The sequence below is a fragment of the Mugil cephalus genome, chromosome 3, assembly GCF_022458985.1.
Source record: "Mugil cephalus isolate CIBA_MC_2020 chromosome 3, CIBA_Mcephalus_1.1, whole genome shotgun sequence".
Classification (NCBI taxonomy): Eukaryota; Metazoa; Chordata; class Actinopteri; order Mugiliformes; family Mugilidae; genus Mugil; species Mugil cephalus.
This window is the reverse complement of record NC_061772.1, coordinates 501461-528368: the sequence shown is the minus strand read 5'-3', so window position 1 is coordinate 528368 and position 26908 is coordinate 501461. Positions and strand designations below refer to the sequence as shown.

General features: G+C 41.5%; 2 protein-coding genes across 5 annotated transcripts in view; one reads left to right on the top strand and one right to left on the bottom strand.

The window, feature by feature from the left end:
- phkb (phosphorylase kinase, beta) overlaps positions 1-24916 on the bottom strand; it is a 123070-nt gene extending 98154 nt beyond the window's left edge. For 2 of the 3 annotated variants that reach the window (XM_047580682.1, XM_047580681.1), the window contains exons 1-3: positions 24775-24875; positions 20939-21025; positions 563-701 (exon numbers count right to left, since the gene is read on the bottom strand). In XM_047580682.1, coding sequence (XP_047436638.1) covers positions 563-701; positions 20939-21025; positions 24775-24838 — 290 coding nt within the window. In that variant the 5' untranslated portion in view covers positions 24839-24875. Of the gene's footprint in view, positions 1-562; positions 702-20938; positions 21026-23990; positions 24097-24774 lie in introns of all 3 variants that reach the window. The other variant, XM_047580683.1, reaches the window with a different exon arrangement.
- A 192-nt stretch (positions 24917-25108) lies between these two features.
- Positions 25109-26908, top strand: part of itfg1 (integrin alpha FG-GAP repeat containing 1) — a 176947-nt gene continuing 175147 nt past the window's right edge. Inside the window, exons 1-3 of one of the 2 annotated variants that reach the window (XM_047580096.1) lie at positions 25109-25534; positions 26022-26106; positions 26523-26656. In XM_047580096.1, coding sequence (XP_047436052.1) covers positions 25357-25534; positions 26022-26106; positions 26523-26656 — 397 coding nt within the window. In that variant the 5' untranslated portion in view covers positions 25109-25356. The remainder of the gene's footprint in view (positions 25535-26021; positions 26107-26522; positions 26657-26908) is intronic. The other variant, XM_047580095.1, reaches the window with a different exon arrangement.

Below are 26908 nucleotides of genomic sequence, written 5' to 3'. Positions count from 1 at the left end.
CGGTGGCAAACCGGTATCGGATCGTGCTTTTGAAGCCGTGTTGGTGCTTAAAAGGTGAATGAACTGAACTGGTACAGAATATTAATTTAAATTATATAAATACAACTAAGACTAAGACAAGAATTAACCAATATAAAATAAAATTCACAACAAACTGTCATAATTATCATAATAAAAACAGCATCACCTAAAAACATCACCTTTGAGCAATTGTTGCAGTTTTCCAAGTCTGTATCTTCTGAGGTGGACTACAGCCAAACTTCTGACTGTTTGGCCTAGGTATTTTGAAAGTTCACTTCCATCCATGCGGATGAAAAACTGATGTGATGTCACGTGTTGTATTGGCTAGGCTAAGGGGGCGGTAATTAAAAATTCAGTAGCACTGAAATGGAGCACTGAAATCTGTGTTGCTTTTGGGTCTGGTTACTACAGTTTGTAGAGTATTGGTACCCATCCCTAGGGAGGTGTTGTATTTATCAATATGTATTGCATCATATTTGTTTTATGCACACATGAAATACTTATGACACTGTTTATTGTGCATGTGTCTTTGTCTACTAACCTGTATGCCATAGCCAAAGCCCAGGCACCAGCAGCACAGTACAGGGAGTCTCGCACCTTGGCTTCTTTGCATGTGGAGAATGTTTTGACAGGGAATAGGCCAGTCGTGGGACTCTGGTAGTTCAGAATGGTTGTCTTGACTAGATAGAGATAAGCAAAGAAGGGGGTGGGGGGAGGCAGCAGAGAAGGTGACTTCACAGGTCTTGCAAAAATGTCAATTTTGCCATTGTCTGCTCAAAGCCTTAATATGTGAAACACACCAGTGAATAGTGAATCTATAACACACACCTCACACACTTAAAAGGCTTATATTTGAACCATAACACATCCACAATCCTTACTTCGTTTTCAGAGCACACATACGTTCACAGAGGAAATTAAGAAACTTCCTAACATCTGACCCAACCTCTTGCTTGAGGAAAGTTGCGTAAGCAAATGCTACACGTAAAAAAAGTATCTTCAATCTGAATTAAAAGCAACACTTGCAGCAACAACTACTTACATTAAATGTATGATAGCAGCCTGTCAGGCCTGTCTGTAAACACAGCCTGCCAGGATAATAAAAATTTAACTAAACAATATGCATAAATAATACATGACCATAAATTATAACTGCCAAGAAAAGTCAAGTCTAGGGGGCTCCATTTGTCAATGACTGTGTGTCAGTGTTCACTAAGATCAATGCTCAATGAGTGAATGGGATTATTATTATAATTTTTTTTACTTACTTACTTACTCCCCTCCCAGTACTACATTCTCCTCCCACCTTGTAAAGACATGCTTGTTAGTTTGGTTTGGTGATTCTAAATTGTTTGCCTCCATGTGTTAGCCCTGCATGGCCTGGTGATCTGTCCAGGATGTACCCCGCTTCTCGCCCAATGACAACTAGGAGATGATGAGACTCCTCCTTTAACCGTCACCTTACCATGGTGGACCCTAGGGGCTACACTCAAAAAAATAACTCTTTAAATGAACTTAGTTGGAAAGTATTTCCATATGATAAAATGACCAACAATGTAAACAAACCCATGTGTGTCCCATAGCCACTCAATCATTGGATAAAAATGATTGGCGGGATCTTTGGCTGAGTTTTTTCACTTTAAGCCTGCACTGCATCCGAGTCCGGGTAAAGCCTACCTAGCACATTCTCTCTGCGATTTGGCCTTAGACGCGGCATTTTTGTGCGTCAAGCAGCTGATATATGCTCTCCTCCGACCATATATAGAGGAGGGCAGTGCGTCTCTTATCTGCCCCACAGCTCATTCTTAGTATAAAATGTAAACAAATGAATGAATGAATGAATGAATGAATGAATGAAACGACGATGACCGATCACAAGATTTTTTGTAACGGTTTTGCTCCTGGTATACCAGGTAGCTATTGATCCCACATTTTAGTTTTTTTCTTGTTTTTGTGGACGAAACGGTTGCTTATTTTCCTTTGGACACCTGCGGTTAATGGATTATAATAAGTTTGTTTAACTTCACAGCATTGGGGGCCATGAAGTTACGAACTTAATATAATTTAAACATTAAAGAGTGGGTTGAATAGGGCAAATTTCATTTTTTTCGTTAGATTTGGAATTATTCTGAATTTACATAATATACAAAAGGACATTATTTCTGTTAATTAAATGCGGGACACCCTACACTCATGCCGGGCTTCTGTGTATCATATTGCTGGTGGGATCCGTTTTTCCATAAGATATTAATTACATTAAAAGGTACTATTGCCCTTGATAGATCCTCCTTTTGTGGATGGTGAATTATTACAAATGGCAGCCCGTTTAATTTCAAAAAGGCACTCAGATTTTGCATGTGTTTTGGTTGGATTGCATTCACAAGACAAACAAAGCATACCAGGGTTCGTTACGGACTCTGGTGGAGACCAAACAAGTAAACCGAGTCCCAGCTGCAGAGGTGGTCTCAGTTCACTTGTTTGGTCCACACCAGAGTCCACACCTACCCAAAAGGTCCACACCCCAGAAGGTCCATTTCAAGCGGACTAAACAAGCCTGGTGGGAATACGCCCTAAGTTTCAACAAAGTCTACAGGCTGTTTGGTGTCAAGGGTAGAAACAAAGAAACAGTAGATATTGCCATAAAATTATATTTTCTAGCAATGTGTGGCACACAAATGAAATGTTTTACACAAGCAGTTGCTTGCAGGGAAATTACTTTGTCACCAAAGCTTTGTTGCACATAAAAGTAAACACTCATAAAAACCACAAGAAAAATAAAATAAGATTATATTAAAGCAAAATAAATCACAGTGTACAGTGTAATCAAAAAAATTACAGAATTGGAATTATGTACAAATATACAAAATGGTGAACATTAACAGAAAAGTCTACATCCTGATTAGTGTCAATGGTAGAAACATAAGAAACAGGTGGACGTTGCCATAAAATAGTTTTTCTTCAAATAGAGAATAATAGCACAACAATGGTTTACAAAAGCAGCTGCTTGCAACAAAATAAAAATACAGTTTCTATTTTTTTTTTCTGAAAAACTGGTAAAATAATACAGCACACTGCTTCCCCTTAGTGCCAAAAGAATGAATCACAGTACCTATTACTTAAGCCATAAAAAAAAAATCTTTAAAATGAGTGTAAGATGATCTGAACTCCAAGATACTCTTAATATAAAAATTTGGTAACACTTTCTATGAAGGTTGTATATATAATGCCCTATAAATGCACTCATAATGTTTTATAAGGTGTCTATAAAGCATTATAATGGTCACTATTACCATCTATACATATTTACAAGTCGTCATGACCAACTTCATGATACAAAGATTTCGAATGGTTTCAATCATTAAACGCAAGAATATGAAAATGATTTAATTTGTGAATTAAAACTAGCCGTGTCTGGTAACTTTCGTGTAGCTAGTTTAAGCCATCTACGGGTAATCTGCACTGCCTGCATGATATGCGGTAACACAATGTCTCATTAGGCTGCTTAAAACAAAAAAACGTGATCTGCTTATGTGTTTTCAATCAAACCTTTCTGCATAAAAAACAAACCCAGCTAGAGCACTAAAGATTTGCCTCTGTTCTTCTTGTAGTTGCTGTCAAACCATCTCCTGACCTCTGACCCTGAATTACCTCACCAACCCAAAGGCACTTTTAAGGGCCACATCTCTAGGACCACGCCGTGCCACTTTTCACGTGTTTCATGTGTTTGTGTAATGTGCTCAGAGCATTGATAATCATTCTGATTATCTGTGTTGGTTTAAATGAAAATAAAGTGAACTAAATGCATTCCTTTTGTCTTTACTGGTCAGGCTCTCATTTCATTGTGCCTCATATTTGTTTATAATAGTCTTATATCCACAACACCTCATTTGCACTAATTTACCTTAAGCTGACAAATAACACCTTTGATATTAACATTGTGCATATGGGGTAAAGATGCCAGACTCAAGACTTAGTTCATTGCACCTAATAATTACTCATAGTAACTTATACCTGTTAATAATAGTGTCATAGTGTCTTGTCACTTTACTTAGCGCTGACAAATAACACTTATGATATTGCATAGCTGTTTATAACTGTGTGCTGTAGGGACATGTATACATTATTATAACTTTATTACATATACTTATAAATATAGATATAAAGCACTTTAGGCGAAGTCAAAACTCATTATGCATCATTATGCACATTTAGCAAAGCAAAGTAGTTATGATGCATCATAAAATGAACAAGTGACTAGGCAGATATTGACATATTTATAATGCACTATTCAGATTAAAATTATAATCGTTCATAACCAGTTGTCATAGTGCATCATGAAGTTGGTTATAACGACTTGTGAATATGTATAGATGGTAATAATGACCATTATAATGCTTTATAGACACCTTATTAAACATTATGAGTGCATTCATAGGGCATTATAAATACAACCTTCATAGAAAGTGTTACCAAAATTTGTTGTTAAAGTTTGTCTTTTTTACTAACAAACTGATAATACAGCAAACTGCTCCCCTTATTTTTCAAAGTACGAATCAAATGGATCACAGTACTTGGTACTTAATTCATTAAAAAAAGAAAAGAAAAAAAAGCAGTCTATAAAATTAGTCTATGACAAGATGCTGCCTTACCTTGCTTTTGACCTTTAATCTTCAACAGATTAAAGGTCAAAAGCAACCTTTAATCTGTTGAGTAATTGGACAATGCCCCTGCAGTCACATTCCCCTTAAACATTTGCACTTGCACCTGTATGTGCTGGTGAATTCACAGAAACACAGGATAACAAAAGAACATGTCCATACCATATTTAGGGAAACTTTCTTTCAACCTGTTTTAAGGCCATCAATGGGCAGTGTCAACATCCAACATCCTCAGGGTCATCACTAGGCTCTGCTTCTTCATGTCGCATGACAAAGATTCCAATGACCATCTCTGGCCATTCCAATGCTTTGGCCATCTGTCTATAACTAAACAATTTACAAAGGACAATGATTTTTCAGTGATATACATTAGATCACTTTTTTACAGTATCACTTTAATTCACATTCCATTCCAACTGATTAAAACCTTAGTAAACATAAAAGGTAAATTAACATACCATGTATTCCTTCACCAGCATCTCCAGATCTTCCTTCAAGTGGACACAAAAGCCTTCAAAGACGCAATCTTGTCTAATGCCAATGCTATCCATCTAAGTATGCAGTTCAAAGAGAATATGCAAAAACAAACAAACAAAAAAATTAGGAACACCATCTCAACCTAACAGCAGAACAGGTTTCACTTAGTTTTATACAACTTTTAACTAGACACAGGAAGTCACAACATTAAAGAGACAGTTCAGCATTTTGCCAAATGGGCCCATTGCCATAATATCCCTTTAGCGGCATTTAGAAACTACACCATCATAGTCGAGCCAACATATGAGAGGTGTTACCACAAAAAAAACAATACAAGAAGTACAAGCAGTGTTGTCTCCTCCAGTGGGAGGCTTTGTGGCGTGATGACCCGACCCAGGCGAACTGACCAGACCGGACCACGGCGCTCCACGCATTCACTGTCTCTTTAGCTGCCACTTCTAGTTGCTACTTCCACTCATTTCTTCCCTCTTTGCCAACTTTAATCTTTTCCTCCTGCAGCTTAAACTCTACACTCAGTACAGGAGGCAGTGTGTCAGACGGCAGACTGACGGCAATCTTAACCGTACCCCGGTACCGACCCAATTAAGTAACAGGACGACACAAGAAAGTAAAGACATACAGAAACTAGGAGCTTCTTTCCCATCAGCAGCACAACTGTGTGATTAGCTGGCGGGCAGCTAACCTGCCTTTACTGTGATGGCTGCGCAGCCAATAAACACAAACCTTCATGCTTACTTGTAAAATACACTAAATTAGTTTACACATAATTCTGCTGAAAAACACACTTAACGGCAATTCCCTATAATTATTATTCCTCCCAGTGTGTTTTCCCATTTGTAATCATCAACACTACTATCATAGCAAAGAGACACATGCACATTGTGACGGTCGGCTTTTTAGTCTAACATTAAATAACAACAAACTATCATTGTAACCAAATATCACTAAAAATGATGGACTAACTGCTGATAACATTCATGCATAGTATTTCGTTTGCATTCAGATGGATGATAATGGAGTTCTGCTTACCTTTTACGTGTTCCTGGACAAGTACAAGGACGTCGTTCTCCTTCTCCTCGCTATGAAGTATTGCAATGTTTTGCGGTTGGCCGCGATGGTCGCTTTGTGTTTCCCACCTACTCGTAGAAAAGTGATTGCTTCACTTTGGCAACATGAAGTAATCTAATGAATGTTGAGTTGTTTGATTTCATACCAACCCAACAAGATTTAATCATGTTAATCTTGGAAATATGAAATTATTATGTATGCTTACATAATACATATTACACTTCAGTTAACACAACAGCCCACCAGTTTCATCACACTGAGTGTATGCTGTCCAGGGTATTTTGCCCCCTACCCCGAAGGGTCAGACAAAGAACTGTTCAGAAGACCCTGAATGGGGGTTTCTGCCGACATTAACTGGTGCTATTGTTGGGTGGTGGAAGGAATGGTTTTATAACCTTTGAACCTCAAATTGAGGAGGATCAGTTCTGGAGAAGGCTTACCACCGTGTCTCCAGAGGCATCCTGTGGGAGTGCTCTAGAGGTGTGGGGTGGATGGCCCCTTGCTGAGGGCCATTTAGAAAGGAGCACGGGTTTGTCTGTGTAGCCAGGCCTGCACTTTGTCACCGGTTCTGTTCATAACTTTTTATGGTTTATGGGACCAGGGTGAGCGAATGAATAATGAAATAAATGCAATGTAAAGAGACTGAGTGTCTTTGATAAAGTGCTATTTCAAACCAGTGCATTATGATAATGCAACAGTTTTCTCACAATATGAGCCATTACTACATTATGAGCTGTTATTATATTATGAGCGGCACCATTAAGGCTCATTATGTACAAAACCATCATTATGTTATGCGCTCATGATATTCTTACATTATTAGTCGATTAGTACATAGTGAACTTTTATTACAATTAAGTTATTACATTATGGGCTGTCATTACATTATGAGCCATGATTACAATTTGAGTTGCTACAACCTATTATGTCATATAATAAACAACTGAAATGTGGCAGGCCAACAACATCAAGATGGCTAATAGTACAGCTTTTTTAATCCCGTACATAATGTGCACGCTACTAAGGGTGCAGATAAGATGCGTGCTTTCCTTTCGTGGTCATGATGACTTCGTAAGACAGACAAGAACGGCATATACTGTTTATTTATGTTATGTTCTAGGGTCATACACGGTTGTATAGCATATCTTATTTAACTCCAATTAAGGCATATACATGAAGGTGAAGATCGATTTCCAAGTGCATTATCTAGGTGTCTTAGTCGGATAAGGAGAACTCCGATATTAGTTGGAGTAATGCATTAACATGCGCTTAAGCTGTCCAGTTTGAGTTAGATTAAGGCTATAATTAGTTGTTTTTTTATCTGCATGTAAATGTACAATAGAAATACAATAAACAATGTACAGTAGTATCATCAATGACCACAGTCCAGTTATTTCCTCACAGGGGGGCACTGTAGAGTCTTATGTCCTGGGGGATAAATGATCTTCTCAACCATCTTCTCAATCAAGACAATAACCTACTATTCTCAAAATGCTGATATAGTTACGGCAGCTAAATAAACTTTTATTGAGTAAAATAACCTTTTAATAATAAACCTGCAGTATTTGATTTCTTACCAGCAGCAACTTGACCCTGACCCTAACCACAACTGATATTGGCAGAATGCTAAAATCAGGTTGTGATGTTTGGCTTAGCTTGGCTTGAAATAAGAAAGCATGGGCAAACAGCTAATCTAGCTCTGCCTGACCTGTTTATTTAAGAAATATACAACATTGAGCGACAACATTAAAACCACTGAGTAAATAACAATCACCATCCCGTGGCAATGCAATGGTCTGCTGGGGTTTGGGCCTAGCATTCATGTGGAAATAGAAATGTACCACCCACCCAGACCAGACTGCGCACCCCCATCGCATAGCAATGACACTTCTTGAAGGCAACAGTCAGGATGTAGCCTGACACAGGCACACACACACACAAAAATCATTTGGGAAAACATCACAAGGTAATACCCTGGCCTCCAAATTCCCTTGATCTCACACTGATAAAGTGTACGTGGGATGATCCACAGAGGTGCAAAATTCAATGTGCAAACTGAGTCCTTCAGCTAATAAGTCAGTCACTCATGTGTTTGGGGTCATATGTTATATCATTTGTCTGCAGTCTTCTGGACGAAGTGACGTGCACAGGAGGAACACCTTTTTTAATACACGTCACTTCTACAAGATGACGCCTCTGAGGAAGACTGCAGACCAAAATCGAAACATGTCAGGTATTTAAAATCTTACCTATTCCCCTTGTCTTACAAAAAGAATCAAACACCATTATTGAAAAGGCAAAATAAGTCCTAAGTTTTCCTCAGCAAGTCAAAATGACGGTGGTAATCACTTTCCTGCTATTATTTTCTTGATAACAGAAAAGAAGCACCCAATCGCAAGAGGAATGCAATACTAACTTTGAGCTGGGGGAATGTTTGCAACAAAACCAAAAACGAAAGAGTAAGGACAAAAAAAATGCAACTGGTTCTATTTGTCACTGTCATCCCCAACCTCATCCCTCATCAACCCTTTGTCCATGAAACTGAAAAAATAAATAAATAAATAAATAAGTAGGTATAGGTATACTGGCAGGCAGCCTGGGTGTTGGCGATAACAATTTTGGCTTTGTTCCTCAATAGAATTGCAGAAATGCTTCCAGTCGCCCAACACCAAACACAACAATTAAACAAACTCATTTGAATGCTTTGCTCAGTGCTGTGTTTCCGACATACTGCAAACACGCAGCGGCTTTTCTCTGTCTGTATTTCTATATCTAGACAAATGGACTAATAATCTATGGGGTTGCAACAAAGCTGCATGAAAAGTGCAAGAAAAGATGAATGAAGCTGGCATTTATGTAAGAAATGCATCTGAAACATGTCTGTCTTGGTCAACTTCAATTGAATGAAATTAGTGTTGTCAATAAAGTTTGTGTATGTGTGTGTACTTGTACAGCTATCTTTCCGGTTTAAGTTTTATACCATCTGATTGAGGACATTTGTGTAATCCATATTATTTATCCATCTATTTATTTATGCATTTAGTTTTTTCCTCTACTTCACATGCACAACGAAATGTTTTTCAGATGAGAGGGCTGTCCACACTGGCTGAACATTCTCTGATTGGTTGATTGACGAGTGCATGGACAGACTACACATGCCTTTTCACAGCCACCAAGGTAGTAGAAAGTAACACTGGCAGTCAGGAATATTTACAATTTGATGTGGACCCTGTTTGATAGCCTGTTGTATTTAACATCATACCCGGGCACAACCCCGGTACATTGCTTGACCTTGTCTGTCTGCTACACAGTCAGCCTCCTGGTCCGAATTTGCCTGTGTTGGCTTTCATAGACATAATAAAGAGTAGACAATGCATTGACTGCTACCACCTGTAGGAGTTGACCATAGACATATATACATAAATGGTAAATAAGTAGCGCTTTTCTACCTACTCAAAGGTACTCAAAGCGCTTTTACAGTCAGAGACACATCCACTCATTCGCTCACACAAGCACACACACATTCACACACAAATGCCAGTTGCACTGGGAGCAACTGGGGGTTCAGTATCTTGCTCAAGGAGACTTCGGCATATGGCACACTCAGGGGATCGTACCACTACCCCTTCGGTTCTTGGACAACCCACTCTACCTACTGAGCTATAGCTGCCTTACAGTTGTGCTCATAGGTTTACATACTCTTTGACCATTTTCCAGAGAATATGAATGACAACACAAAAACATTTTTTTTTAAAATCAGAATGACAACAGAAACTACCCAAATGACCCTGATCAAAAGTTCACATAACCTGGTGATTTTGGCCTGATGACATGCACAGAAGGTGACACAAATGGGTTTGAATGGCTACTAAAGGTAACATCCTCACCTGTGATCTGTTTGCTTGTAATCAGTGTGTGTGCATAAAAGCTGAGTGAGTTTCTGGGATCCAGACAGACTGTTGCATCTTTCATCCAGCCACTGATGTTTCTGGATTCTGAGTCATGGGGAAAGCAAAAGAACTATCAATGGATCTATGGGAAAAGGTAGTTAAACTGTATAAAACAGGAGAGGGGTACAAAAAGATGTCCAAGGAATTGATAATGCTAGTCATCCAGTGTTCAAACTGTGATTAACAAATGGAAAATCAGGGGCTCTGTTAAAACTAAACCATGATCTGATAGACCAACAAAAATTTCAGCCACAACTGCCAGGAAAATTGTTGGGGATGCAAAGAAAAACCCACAAATAACATCAGCTGAAATACAGGACTCTCTGAAAACTAGTGGTGTGGCTGTTTCAAGATGCACAATATGGAGGCACTTGAAGAAAAATGGGCTGCATGGCCGAGTCTCTAGAAGACAGCCATTACTGCGCAAATGCCACAAAGTATCTCGCCTACAATACGCCAAACAGCACAGAGACAAGCCTCAAAAATTCCGGAGAAAGGTAATTTGGAGTAATGAGATGAAAATTGAACTTTTTGGCCACAACCATAAACGTTACATTTGGAGAGGTGTCAACAAGGCCTATCATGAAAGGAACACCATTCCCACTGTAAAGCACGAAGGTGGATCGCTGATGTTTTGGAGATGTGTGAGCACAGAAAACTTGGTCAAAGAGGAAGGGAAGATGAATGCAGCACGTTATCAGCAAATACTGGAGGCAAATTTGCGCTCATCAGCCCGGAAGCTGCGCATGGGACATACTTGGACGTTCCAACATGATAACCATCCAAAACACAAGGCCAAGTCAACCTGTCATTGGCTACAGCAGAACAAAGTGAAGGTTCTGGAGTGATCATCTCTGTCTCCTGACCTCAATATTATTGAGCCACTCTGGGGTGATCTCAAGCCCGCAGTTCATGCAAGACAGCCCAGGAATTTACAGGAACTGGAGGCTTTTTGCCAAGAACGGGCAACTTTACCATCTGAGAAAATAAAGAGCCTCATCCACAACTACCACAAAAGACTTCAAGCTGTCATTGATGTTGGGGGGCAATACATGGTATTAAGAACTGCGGTATGTAAACTTTTGATCAGGGTCATTTGGATGTTTTTTGTTGTCATTATCATTTCAAAATAGAAAACACGGTTGTTTATTAATAAATGGCTTCACCCAACCACTAAGCATGAGTGTTTTAGTGTTATCATTCATATTCTCTGAAAAAAGACCAAGAAAGCAAAAATTCTGCCGGGGTATGTAAACTTTTGAGCACTACTGTATATGTATATGTCTATATATGTCTATGGAGCTGACAAAACATGTGGTGGCCATCTTGAACCAGTCATCAGCTCCATTCACTCACCTGTTTAAAATGAATAAATGTTGTTGTAGCATTATTGCGAAGTCAAGACGTAAGGAGGCAGAGGCATATCAGAAACACAACAGCTGTTAGGTCCAGGATGCGTTGGTCTACTTTATTGTCACCATGACAACCCTAACATTCCAAAGTCACCTAGCAGGACTTATCTCTACATCTCTCTTTTCCAGTTAGTTTCCAAGAGAGGCCTTACTTTAAAAGTGTCTGACTAGACATGAGGAAATTATCAAATAAACACAACTATTCTAGTTGTAGACTGACTTATTCAGGTGCCACTGGAATCTACGAGAGATGGAATCTGTTCCTCCGCAGGCTGCCTATTGAAGTCCCCACAGTGTAGGATCTGGGTGTTCCTGTAGTGAACACCACGGTGCCTCTCTGTTGCATGTCCTTGACTCACACATGGTCGTCAGGCTGCAGTTCTAGCATGTCACATGCTGCGTAGTGATGGTTTTAGTTTGCTGCCAATTGTGTCTGTAGCTTTGCTCCTTTCTTTTCAAGTCCTCCACATCTGTGCATGATGAGATGAACTAGGAGGGAAGGACGGGAATTGCTGTGCGGATCTTCCTCCCCATGAGCTCTATGAGACTGTATCCATTGGCCAGAGGAGTAGAGCGATAGGCCATCAGGGCCAGATAGGGGTCACTAGATTTCTTGAGGAGAGGCAAGAGCCTCCTTCTCAATCTGGGCATACCTCTGTTCAGTGCTACCGAGTGCCCTTGACACATATATCACTGGTTTCCACTTTGTTGTGCTGTCTTGCCGCTGGAGGAGAACAGCACCCATGCCATATGATGAGGCATCTATCGAGACAAGCATGTCATTATTTGGATTATACAGAGCTAGACCTGGAGGAGAAGTCAGGTCCTCCTGTATGCTGTCAACAGCCTGATGCTGTTGTGGCCCCCCAGTCCAAATTTTTTTTATGAGCTGAGTTAATGGGTTTTCTCAGGCAGGTGAGGCAAGAATTTACCAAGGTAATTAGTTATCCCCAGGAAGCGTCTCACCTCACTGACATTTCTGGGCTACTTCATGGATTTGACAGCGCTCACCTTGTCTGGGTCTGGACTGACCCCTGCTGACTCGATGATCTGCCCCAGAAACTTTCTCTTGCTTTTTGAAAACTCACATTTGTTGTTCAGTGTCACTCCTACACTCTGCAGCTGTGAGATTGTTTTCTGCAGCCTCTCACATGCTATGCCTGACTGGCTCCCCAGATGAGCCATCGTCTATGTGAGACATAGCGCCATCTATGCCTTCTAGGATCTGTTGCATGCGTTTCTGAAAATGTTCTCGTGCTGATGAGATGCCAAAACATAGACGATTATAGCAGTACCATCCGAACAGAGTGATGAATGCGGTCAGCAGAGAAGACTCCTTGGAGAGTTTAATCTCCCAAAATCTTGAGTTGGCATCCAGTTTTGAGAAAACTTTGGCCATGGTGAGCTGTCCAAGAGTGTTCTCCACCAAGGGAAGTTAATGTCTCTCTCTACTGACTTATTCAGCTCTGTGAGGTCAGTGCAAATCCTCACAGCTTCTTGTGAACGTTTCGGAACAACCACCATGGGTGCACACCATGCTGTGGGCTGCTCCACTTTTGAGATGACACCCTGCTGCTCCATGCAATTTAGCTCCTTTTTGACTTTGGGACGGAGGGGCAATGAGACTCGTCTAGGTGTTGAGACTGCAAAAGGCTTTGCATCTTTCTTGAGTACGATGGTGTACTCACCCCCCATTTTCCTGGCTTTGGGAATTCCTGCTTCACCACCTTGCTTGTGTGCACTCTGATGTTGTCCAGCCTGACGATGGTTACAGTTCTATGTTACTTGGCTTAGCAGCGGTGTCCTCAGCTCATCCACAACATATACGGTCTCTTTCTTTGTTTTCTTTCTCTTGTTGAGAGTGGCTTTGAACTTGCCTATCACTTTCAGAGGGTTTCCTCCTGGCCCTTTGAGAGCCAGTGTAGCTTTTGATAGCTGACCGTGCGTGATCTGTTCTGTGCTTTACTGAACACTGGTTTGGACCGTGGCGAATTTTTGTTTTTGCACCACCGCGCTGCTGTGCATGCATGCAGTCCAGCTGTGTGTTCATCATGTTTCCTTGCATGTTCCCTGCAGTTAGCCTTTAGCAGTTCATTTTGCTTTTTCACTCATTCACTCTGTTTAACTAAAGTGACAGCTTTCTGTAGTGTTAGTTCAGGTTCCAGCTGTAATATTTCTGATAGACGTTTGTCTCTCAGGCCTGAAACTGGTTCATGACGAACGCTGTCGATCCATTGCCTTGGTAATGTTGCTGAAAGCTACAAAGTTAGAAATCATTTCATTTCGCGCAGTAGTTGGCAACGCTAAAGACACTTTTTTTTCCCACAAAAAATAACAAACCGGCAACTTACGACTCACTTGGCTACTACTTAGCTTCTGACACCATGTTGTAGCATTATTGCTAAGTCAAGACGTAAGGAGGCAGAAGCATATCAGAGACACACCAGCTTTTAGGTCTCGGTGGTCTATTTTATTGTCACCATGACAACCCTAACATTCCAAAGTCACCTAGCACTTATCTCTAAAAAATGTAACCATAACTCACAGGATTCTCAAACGATTTTCCTGCAGTTTCTTTGCTGGAAACTACAGATATGTGACTATCATACAGGATGATTAGTTATATTTTTTTTTTTTTTTTTTTTTTTTTTTTTTTGCATTTGTCTGCATTTGTCTGCATAGTTGAACACCACAGGGTATCAACATTATATGAGGTTGATGCAGTTATATTCTTGCAGCTGAAAGCTTTATTACTTCAGTGCGTGAGTGTGACCATCACCAGCCCTCCCTGAGAACTGTCCTGTTGATCTTTATTGAGTGTAGTGACCTTGTGTGGCAGGGAGGGCAGTGCTACACCTCAGTGGATAGAGGGGGGGAACAAAGGAAAGAAAAGATGTAGAAGGATGGACAGTGGAGGAGATACATGTGGTGCTAGTAGGAACTACTGGAGTGCAGGGTTCTGTGCTTCCCAAGTCACCTCACTCAAGTATGACTGGGTGCAGTCATCTCTGGAGAGATGAGAGAGTCCAGGGGGGGTAAGGGTGTCCCAATGGAAGGAGAGAAGTCTGCCATAGGGCACGTAGTGATAGAGTGAAAACAATAATCCAGCCCTTAATAGCCGGGACTCATCAATTCTTTTTGATGTGATCCAGCACGGGCTGGCAGGTGACAACACACATGCATGTGGGCATTCCCTAAATATGAGTGAGACCATTACCAGGGCCCAGAGTCAGGTCAGAAGCCCCAGCGCCCGGGAACCTCCACCCCAGTGTGGGGCGCATGGGTGACAGGACCAGAGAACCACTGTAGCCATGGGGCAAGCCACACCCCAGCGCAGATGGCGAGCGACGACCAACACCCCCAGACCGACCAAGCGAGCACAAATCGGTGCAGGCCAGAGCAGCCCCCCATACCCCCCACACCCCCCAGCCACCGCAGCCCATCCACCCACCGCCGCCAACACCCCCCCCAAAGACCCCACCCCCCGCCCGCAGGGCAGCCATGGACACCTCTCCAGCCGAGAGGACTCCCCCAGGAGCCCAGCAAAGCCCCCGCAGACGGGCACCGACCCAGCGCCCAACCAGGGACGGGCCATCCGAGCAGGGGGGCCAAGGAGTCGGCCCCATGCCCCTGGCGCACCCAGGCCAGGGAGACCACGGGAAGAGAAAACCCCCACCCGCCAGGGAGAGACCCCAGCCCCCCAACGAAGGGAGAGGGGAAGCACCAAGCCACCACCCGAACCAGTCGATACCGGAACAACCGGGTACCCAAGGAAGCCGCCACGAACCCGTTGCCACGCAGCACCGGGAGACAAAGCCAGGCCAAGAGGACACCAGAGAATCTAGGTAGATACCCCTACCAACGGCCGTGGGGCCACAGACCGCCAGCCCAAGATCCCCCTGCTAGCGGAGGACCAGGCCCCCCAAGCCGTGCCAATGGATAATGAAAAGTGACAGTGTCCCTATTACTGTGCTTCCTCAGTCCCTGATGAGGAAGCAAGCCCCTACACCGTGACCCTGTGACCCTGGATGTGGTGTGGTGCATTAAGACAGGGGGCAAACAGGAGGGTCAGGTGGGTCAGAGGACTGCAGCACACTACTGTCCTGCAGCCTGCCCTGACTCGGACCGATCCTGGGTGGACCCCTAAGGTGAGGTGCATTAAAAACTTGGGATGGGTGTGTGTGGCGTACCTAGCCTTGGTTGTAAGATGATTAGTTATATTAAGAACGAGTACTTTCATACTTTGCACGCAGACAGTAGGCTTAACAGTAATAGAATATTTTGAGTATCAGTTATTTTTTTAATTAAAAATAGAAGAATAAATATCTGATTCTTTGAATATAATTGTATAAACTTTATTTCAAACCAGCATGGTCCATATAAACACAGATAGTGTTTATATATATATACAGTATATGCAATACATACTCTATCTACAGCCTATATTTCTTATTTAATCTTATCTTATCTAATCAGTCTTTATTTTATGTAACCTACTAATCTTATCTAACCTATCTTATCTATTCCTTGGTGAAAGGGTTTGAGCCCACTGAACTATTGAAAGGGGACAGTTTTGAATCACATATTTCTTTTACTGCCATTCTGCAACATAAAAGAGGTGGGTTTGGTGATGTAGTGAAGGCTTATTTTACGGACCATGGACATAACCAATGACAACAAGTTTGAATGATGGAACGGTGTCTCCTAAATGTGTTCCGAGCAAGAAAACAACCTCTGTGCTTCAGAGCTGAAATGTTGTACAGGACATAGGACATGTGCACTGCAGACAGGAACACAGTGTCATCCTGTACCACCACGTTGCCTGATTGACACTAAACCATCAGGTGGTGGAAGATGGACTGGAACTGGTGTTCAGGTGGATTACTGTTCCATTCCCTTTGTAGGGAAAACACATACAAAACATAGAGCACATAAAAAATTATGAAATATATTTGTAAAATTAATTTTAATTAGAAGAGCATGAACCCTATTCTGAGGCTCTGATTGAATTCAACAGAAGCTCCAAGGGATCCTGGCTGCTCCTGTATCATATAGCATAGCATATTTACTCTGAATCAACAAAAACATAACGAGAAGTATTTTACTACTTTATTTTACTAGTTAGAGGTGGATGCAGTCGTTCTGTCTGTGCCACCCTGTATTAAATACCCTAGTCAATTCATTTCAATTTTATTTGCATAGTGTCAATAACAATACAAATTTTCTCAAGACACTTCACAAAAACTGTCCTGAAACTTCCAGAGCAGCCTGAAGGTGATGGTGGCAGGAAAAGCTGCCTTTCAGTGTCAGTGTTACACTAGGCTTATTTCTACAACAGTATTCATGATGTCAGCTGTAATCTACATCTGTGTTATAAATACATGATTTATAAAGTTTCATAGTTTTAACTTTCATAGCATAACTTTTAGAACTAGCACTAAACACGAGTTAGCCCTAATTAGCTAGCCACGATTGAAAAGATTCTTACAGGACAGTAACTATTCAATCAACAACAAATAGAGATGTTCAGTCTTACTTGTGAAAAGTCCTTCCTTGTGTCCCATTTTGTTCTGTCCACTGATTTTACAGGAGAAGCTGCACAGTGCTCCGGTCCAGTGCTTCAGTACTGTAGTAGCTGCAGCTGGAGGCTGAGTTTAGACTGGTCCAAGATGACGGCGACATTTCTCACACTGGAGCAGTCAATGCTGTGTCTACTCCTAATTATGTCCATGAACGCACCGGCGTCTACTCTTTATTACTGACATGTCTATTTTAGCTCCTGTCTGCGGTTGCTGCACCATTTCAAATCGCACTACATGGTTGGCTGATCGATCAACCAATAGGAGAACGTTCAGCCAGTATAGACAGCCCCCTCATCTGAATAACATTTTGTTGTGCAAATATATGGCATTAATGCCATATATTTAGGTATTTATTGATTTATTTATTATCAATATCAATCAATATCTATCTATTATTTATGGCAGGTGTTTATTTATTTATATATTTGTATTTTGTCAGAAATGGTTCTGTAGAGTGCTGTTAATGCCGTAAATGCCACAAGTAGAGCAGGACTATGTCTCTTTTTTACGATAAGGCTGTATTTTTACAACAACACACAGTATGTGGGAAAATCTCAACACACCTCATTACCTCTGGAATAAGAAAAGAATATGGAGAGAAATATGAATGAACTGAATACACTGTCATTCCTTCTAAAATAACTTTTGACAAGATTTGTCTGCTGAACTGTAAAGTACATTTTTTTATTTTAACATGACCAACTGAGAAAAAACAAGGTTATGTCGAACATGGTGACACTAACACTCACTGATCTTTAGGGACAGCATGTCTGTGAAGGTTCTCAGTCCTCCAGGTCATGGTAATCCGAGAGGCGTTGAATAAGGGCAACCGGACTTGTAGAATTTTCTTGAAAATGTTTTGCCACTCATCCGAGTAGCTTCTTCAGTCCTGTTAAACTAGTGGGAAGTTTTGGTTTAAATAGGAAAACTCTGTGGGTAAACCCACCAGAAACTTGCTTGACCAGAAACTGGTGCCACTATTTCCATAATGGCTGGATACCTGTCGTTAAGAGGGGGGGCTGTGTGCCTAGGCTACTTATCCTGTGAATGGTGCTCTAACGAGGGAGCCAGTCGGAGAAACTGAGGAGAATTTTCAAAAAAAAAACAAAAAAACACTGCATTGCAGTTTATTTCAATGCACAGACTTGTACATTGGGGAAACTAAACAACCCATCCACAAACGCTTAGCTCTCAACACAGGAGAGCTAGCTCATCAGGGAACGACTCAGCAGTCCAGCCCCACTTGAACGACAAAGGACACTCTTTTGCAGATACCAATGTCAAAGTCCTGGCCAGAGAGGACAGATGGTTTGAGAGAGGAGTAAAGGAACTCATCTATGTCAATGTGGAAAAAACTTCTCTAAACAGAGGAGGTGGGCTGAGATTTAATTTACCATCTATTTATAATTCAGTCTTGAATTCTATTCCCAATAAATTCCGACATCATTCACACCTTGAGGCTGAAGGTGACAATAGCATCGTTAGAGCACCATTCATCGGATAAGTAGGCACACAGTCCCCCCTGTTAACGAAGTATCCAGCCATTATGGAAATAGTGGCACCAGTTTCTGGTCAAGCAAGTTTCTGGTGGGTCTAGCCACAAATTTTTCCTATCTTATCCTCAACTTCCCACTAGTCTCTCAGAACTGAAGAAGCTACTTGGATGAGTGGCGAAACGTCTTCAGAAAATTCCACAAGTCCAGTTGCCCTTATACAAAGTCTTTTGGACAGCATTACAAGAATCGAATGACCACACACAGCCAGAGGCAACACATGATCCTGCCTCCTGCGCATGTAACCCAGCTCTATCTGCTCAGACTGATGTGATGTGTTTGATCTATCCCCTCTGTTACTCCCTTGCTCAACTTATATTAATTTTACTGGAAAATGAATTGCGAGGTGTAACCATGTAATTGTGATGCCAAACATCGACATGTTAACATCAGCAGACAACAAAACAAACACCCTGATGGCATTTTTATTGTAGCTGGTGACTTTAATCACAGCAATCTGAAGTCGGTGCATCCCAAATTTGATAAAAATGTACACATCCATACAAGGAAAGGTAGAACACTTAATCACGTCTCCACCAACATTTCCCAGAGCTTACAATGCTATCACTGTTTTAACAACGGTTTACAGGCTCCTGATCCGCAGATCAAAACCATTGTAGAAGACAGTGCAGTGTTGGACGGAGGAGACAACAATGTCTTTGCAAGGCCGCTTTGAAGACACTGTGTGGGAGGTCTTTGAACATCAACAAAAATTAGGTCAAATTTGCAGCAGGGTAGGCCTATACCATTTAGCAGACTGTGCTAGTTAGTCTAAAATGTCTCTATTTATTCGAATCCCATTTTAAATTCATTTCCCAGTGATTTTGAAGGGAAGAATCATTTTCGTTGAGACAGGAGACCATTAGCATACAGCATGAGCCATTAGCTCCTGTTTTGACTTGTTATTTAGTTTGGTTTTCAAATGTTTTAATTTCAAGTAACCCCAAGCCTGTTTGATGTGTATGATAAGACCACAATGTCCATGACTTAAGTGTTGGAATCAAATGGGCGGCGTTCGCCAAGCTCCCAAGTTGGTGATACTGCGAAATGTGAAATGAATGCTCAGTGCTATGAAAGTAGGAACCCTACTATGAGAACTACTATTTTAGGCAAAATCATTTATACTCATGTTATTACAATGTCCTGTTTATTTCATAAGATAAGTTAATCTATTGCTTATCATGCTGCTGCAGAGCCAGTTTTGACTTTGGTGCCATGTTGAACTGCCAGTCATTGCAGCAATCAGCTCTATGGTGTGAGTACTATGACGTCTTGAGACTCCGACACACAGTTTTCTGGAATATACATCTCCCCTTGATACTGTTGCTTGTCAGTCACTGGTCGTGTTGACTTGTGCATGTTTGTTTCCAGGTGGAAAAACACGAGCAACGACATCATCGACTTCAAATTAATTCGTCAGAAACAAATTGTATTATCGATTTCTGACGACTACATTGACTAATCATTGCACCCCTAAAAGACAGCAGTCAAAAATGCTGCGGGATCCTTTGTAATAACTTTGTCTACACAGTTGTGAAAGGGTGACCTCCAGTGAGCAAGAAAGCACATGAAAACAGAGGTCAGTGTCAGTTAGCAGCAAAAGTTAGCAGGAGTAAGTAATGCAAGGGTACTGAAGTTTAAGATCTTTTTGAGCCACACCTCAGATGGATGATTGGAAAATTATTACTGGGGTTAAGGAGCCAAAAACAGAAACAAAATCAGATTCACATAGGTCAGCTAAACTCAATGTTCTTCATCAATGTGGTTTAAACCTATAATTTGATAAAAGACATTTTTTATGATGATGATGACGACATGGATGAGCAGTTGACAGAATTTGGAGGCTTCGTGATTTTTGTGTGCGTGAGACTATGTCAGACTGCATCCCGCTGGGGATGGCTGTTGCCATCAAAAACTGTCATTGCTATGGGGTCTGGGGACTGGTCTAGGTCTAGGTAAGTCTAGGTTGGTGGCGGATGTCTGAGTAACATCCACACAAATACGTTTCCCAGGAGAATTTTGCATCGCTACAAGATGGTCAATGTTATTTACTACACTTCTGTTAGTGGTTTTAATGTTGACTTTGATGTTAGCTTGTTATAAAATGTCAAGAACAGACTTCTCAGATGTGTCATTTATTCAGATAGCTTTACATTGCATCTGTCCATCTTGTCAGTACTGCATACATGTACTTACCAGCGCTGTAGTAGCGGTCTAGCTTCTCCCACAGTGGTTCATCCTCCCTCTGGAGAATTGACAGTTTGAGAGGTTCATAGATGGAGCCTGAGGAAGGACACATTGATTACACACAAACACCTTCAAACGCTGCTACCAAATCTAATTATCAATCTTTATTTCTAACTTTAGAACACTTTAAAAACAACATCGTTGGCCAAAGTGCTGTACACAGAGATGAAGAGAAGATAAAATATCTTCAGATAAAATATATTATACAATAAAACAAACAATGATAAACAATAAGAAGCCAAAGTGCTGTACACAGACATTAGGACGAATAAAACAAGATTAAAATCCTTAAAAAAAATCAAACAATAAAAACAGCAAGAACCAACATCTCAAGTGAGGTAAAAGGCAAAGAAAAAAATGTGTTTTAAGAGACGATGTAAAAAAGAAGAAGTGAATCTGCCTGCCTGATGTGCAAAGGCAGTTCAACAGTTTGGGGCCAGCGACTGAAAAGGCACAGTCACCTCTCAGTTTCCTCTTTGTCTCAGGGACAATAATTAAAAGTCAATTATTCGAGGAGTTTGAGGGACTATGCTCTCCGGGGCGTTTTGCCCCTGGCAGGGTCCCCCAAGCAGATTGGTCTAAGGTGGTTCAGAAGACCCAGATTGAGGAAAAAGGAGAAGACTATGTGTACCTGGTTTGGAGGGTTTTTAGGGCCCCACCCTGGAGCCAGAGCCAGACCTAGACCTGGGCCTGGGGCTGGGGCTTGTGGGATACCTGTGGATCCACCACCAGCAGGAGGAGCAGGAAGGGTCTGGTGCTTTGTGGATTGGGCAGCAGACCAAGGCAGAGGGCTTGGCAGTCTGATCTTCAGTTATGCAAGCTGGCTCTTGAAACATGGAATGTCACCTCTCTGGCAGGGAAGGATCTGGAGCTTGTGGAAGAGGTTGAGTGCTAACACACCAGATATAAGATATAGTCGGGTGAGATTTTTGCCCGAAGACTCTCATGTTGGGATTATCCCAGGTGGATGAAAGGGTTACTTCCCTGCGCCTTCGGGTTGGGGAACATGTCCTGACAGTTGTTTGCACTTATGTGTCGAAAGGCAGTTCAGAGTACCCACCCTTTTTGGAGGCCCTAGGATGGACACTAGATTACACCCCAATTGAGGACTCCATTGTCCTGCTAGGGGACTTCAATGGTTACATGGGCAATGACAGCGTGACTTGGAGGGGCGTGACTGGGAGGAACTGCCTACCTGATCTGAACCTGAGTGGTGTTCAGTAATTGGACTTCTGTGCAAGTCGCAGTCTGTCCATGACTAACACCATGTTCGAACGTAAGGTTGTTCATCGGTGCCCTTGGCACCATGATGGCCAAAGTCCTAGGTTGATGATTGACTTTATAGTTGTATCATCTGACCTGTGACCATACGCTCTGGACAGGTAAAGAGAGGAGCACAGCTATCAACTGATCATCATGTGGTGAGGAGTTGAATCAGATTGAAGGCGAGGACACTGCGTAGACCTGGTAGGCTCAAACAAATAGTAAGGGTCTGCTGGGAATGCCTGCTGGTCATTAACTCCCACCTCCACTTCAACAACGTCCCAGGAGAGGCGGGGGACATTGAGCCCCAATGGGCCATGTTCTGCTTCAACATTGTTGCAACAGGTGGCAAGGTCCTGCTGGTAATCACCGTTAGGCAGAAGGAGGAAGCCATGGTTGGTCTGGTACCGGATGGCTAAGCAGTCCACGGCCAGGGCAGAAGTTGAGACAAAAAAAAAAGATCGAGGATGAGCAATGCGGTTTTCGTTCCTGGCATGGAACCACCGACCAGCTATTTACCCATGTTAGGGTGCTGGAGGGTATATGGGAGTTTATCCAACCAATCCACATGTGTATTCTGGATTTGTGCGGGGTGCTCCAGGAGTATCGGCGGATGGTCCCTTACTAAGGGCCATCCAGTTCCTGTACCCATGGAGCACAAGTTCAGTTCGTGTTGCCAGCAGTGGGTCGGACTTGTTCCCGGTGAGGGTTGGACTCCACCAGGGGTGTCCTTTGTCACCAGTTCTGTTCATAACTGTCATGGACAGAATTTCTAGGCGCAGTCAGGTGGTGGAGGATGTCGAGTTCGGTGACTGGAGGATCTCGTCCCTGCTTTTTGCAGATGATGTGGTCCTTGTAGCTTCATCGAACTACGACTTGCTGGGGCAGTTTGCAGCAGAGTGTGAAGGGGCTGGGATGAAGATCAGCACCTCCAAGTCTGAGGCAATGGTCCTCCAGTCGGAAAAGGGTTGATAACCAGGAGGAGGTCCTGCCTCAAGTGGAGGAGGTCTGTCGCAGTGAATTGAAGCTCTCAATTTACCAGTCAATCTATGTTCCAACCCTCACATATGGTCAAGAACTTTGGACTATAACCGAAAGAACAAGATCACGGACACAAGCAAAATGACTTTCCTTCCTTGCGACTGGAGTTCCCTGCAGCTGCCCCCATGAACCAGATATGTAGGAGTAAGATGGACAGATGAACAAGTATTCAATGCAGCTTTAAAAAAATACTAAAAATCGTCTTGGTCCATGCTCTTTAAGTTCACTAATATGCATTATTAATATGCTCTACTGAGGTGAAATCAATATAGAACAATTAAGTTCTAGAGACAATAGTCTTATTTCATATATTTCAATATGGAGGGGAAAACTCTTCCTTTAGCAATAAGAAGAACATGTTTTTCATAAAATATTTCCAATTTACAGTATATACTGTATATAAAAAAACAGACAGAGAACAAATATAAAGGAAAAACATGCTTTCAGTAAATTTATTTTCACTGCAACAAATCATAACACAAAGGGCTCAGCAGTTGGCACACAAAACAATATTCAAGCCAGGTTTAATTTGATTCTAGAGCGGATATTTCCGATCTGAGCTGAGTTGAGAGCCGGAGTTTGAAGGACGCCTTGTGATCATTTTTCTTTACCAACACCATGTCCTCTCTGGCTTTGTGTGTGTGTGGCTGCCATGCTAACTGTCGTATTTCTTCTAAGATCTGCTATCACTACTTACCAAGTCTGCAAATTTTCCGACGAGGCTGGGTAACCGCAGCCACTGAAGCAGCCATTTTCAAATGGTGAAATTAAGGCCTGTCGTCTCTCTCAGTTAAATCACAAATCTACAGCAATTCATAGGGAGGAGTTAGTTCCACAGAGTTAGATTTCAGACATGCATGAATAAAGAATCAATTACACCCTGATGATTGTGATGGACATGCAAAAAATGACAATGCTTTGTATTAGCTTGTGCTTTGTATTTACCACACTTGTAGTAAATTACTAATGATGACAAAAAAAAAGAAAGAAAAAAAAGAATCATGTATCAGGGTGCAGTGTTAATAAAATTGTGAAATTAGAAGTAGGGCAGTAGATTCACCTTGCAAAATTTTGCTGCTGGACATTAAAGGTAGATTACTCACTATAACATATTTAACCGTAAATAATAATAATATAACCCCTTCGAGTGTACTTATTTATTTTTTGCAGTGGTCATTTTCCTCCCCAGTGCAACAACAGCACAGTCTGCCAACTACCATTGCACTGCACAGCCTGTAGTTGGATACAGCACATTTTAACTGTGTGTGAGATGGAGAGTGATCTTAAAATAGGTACTGGGTGCTGCACATTTACACCTCTGACCTTTCATGCTTGTAGCGTTACTGCTTTGGACAAATCAAATGGACAGATCAAGACAAATTTACCCCGTGTTCAGAAGCCATACAAACACAGTTCCTAGTACCACGGATACAATCGAGCGTGCCACACGGTACACGGTTGTGCAAAGTATCAAATCAGACCTGATCTTTTGGATCGAGCTTTGAATTCCAGAAGTTTCCAACCGACATCTGCCAGGCTCGCCATGTTTATACAATGTCGAAATCGTCTAAAAGTTAAAGGATTTCCGGCGTCTACCTTCAAAATAAAACAAATAAATCTCCCGAGCTGCTGCCATTATTGCATACGTGTAAAAAGTTGACTTGGCTCTAAGCATACGATTGTTTGCTGCCTGAGCAAAGTTTCATGCCATACTGATGAGTATTATGGTATTTTATTTATCAGAGTATATTTACTTTGAAGGCAAACTTCCTCCTTTTCCGACCCAATCTTCAGTACTACAGCAATGAAACAGCTTTCAACGGAATCACGACACTGACGTGAATAGGGAAACATACATATAGTTATGTTTATACTTATTGTGTTTCATGAAAGTTTTCTAAAAAAAAAAGAAAAGAAAAGAAAAGAAAGAAAACGCGCGCGTGTTTGTGTGTGTGGTGGTATTTAACGTAAGGCGTTGTTCATTCAAAGCAAGCCGCTATTTCACCCTGCTGTAAAGCAGTGTGCCGTATTTAAGTTGCTGTTAAGAGGAGCAGTGCGGAAGGATGTGGATATTTAAATTAAATATGTTTGCTTTTTTATTACTTTTTGTGGGACAGTATAACACATTTGCTCTACAGGATGTAACGGCAGACCTTTTTGGCACCGCAAATTATGGGACGGTGGCAGCGTTTGGAGATTTTAACTCGGATAAACAAACCGACATCTTCGTTATCAGAGAGGGTATGTTAAATTCTTCGATACTTTTCATGTTTGGTGGCATCTACACAACTGTATCCATCGACGTATAGTGTCTTGCATTTTAAATGTTAAATATGTTTATTGTTTAAGCTTTAATTTTCAACACTGACGGTGGTAAAACTAACGTTACCTATTCAGTGGGTCTGTATCCATGCTTATAAGTTCAAAGAAGCCTTAACGTCTTGAAAAAGTCAGAACTGAAAGCGCGAACGTTTTACCTCGTCATAGCAAGACACAAGTGGAATTAAGAAAGGAATTTGTTATAGCTAAGGTCCATTTGACCTTTTTAGAAGCTGTTCAGTAAATCAGCATGCATAATATCAAGAGCTTACCTAAGTAGACTTCAGCCATCGCTGAATTTATTTATTACGCTTCTGCTTCTTCTGCTTCGAGGTCAGAATGTGTGACATAAAAGGTGTATTGCCTTATTTATTTATTTATTTAGAATGTTGTCTTCTTACTGTTTCAGAGTCTCAACTCGTGATATACTTTGCTGATTCAAATTCACCTTACTTCAAGCCCACTGTTCATATTGCCAAGGATGCTTTGCCACGGTAAATATGTAACTTTCAGGATAATATGTATTTCTTTCATGTTATTTTTGGAAACCAGATCACTTTCCCACCCACAGAGCTTTTGTGACTGAAAGTTGATGTGGAGTTGCTCCAGATCAATGCATGAAATTACACAGTCCTATAACCAGACAAAAACTACAGCCACTTTCAGAAATCCACATGGTGTGTTACCAGATCCATATTTTGATGAGAATTGAGTCTGGCTGTGCCATGCTACGTGATTCAGTTTATAAATTCACAATGTTCTAATTTCATTTTGTCAGTCCTGAGTGTGTGACTCGCATTCCAGTTTTGTGTTTACTTTGTAGGAGGAAATATTGAGTAAATTTCAGAGAAGACATCCAGAGCAACATGCAACTGGCTTATCCTAATAGATGGTGTTCTTCCTGTTTCAGAGACACCACCATCACCAGTGTGGTTCCTGGAGACTATGATGGAGACTCACAGATGGATGTCCTTCTTACTGCTCAGATCAGCTCCCAGTCTAACACAACAATTTTCATCTTTTGGGGTTTCAACCACACATTAGGTACAGCTCCAACAGTATATGGGCACAGTTCATTTGTTGCGCTCCAGCATCATATCGTTATCGATTGTAGACCTAATAATTTCACTCTTGCCTCAGTGACATCATTGCGTCACTATTCAAGTACTTTGGTTCACCTGTGCTTTTTTCGGAATGACAGTCTGAATCAATTCTGATTTGCACCAGAGAGAGTTTTATGCAGTAAAGGAAGAACCTGTCAACCAAATCCAAGAAAAAATATTTCTCCCTTAGGGT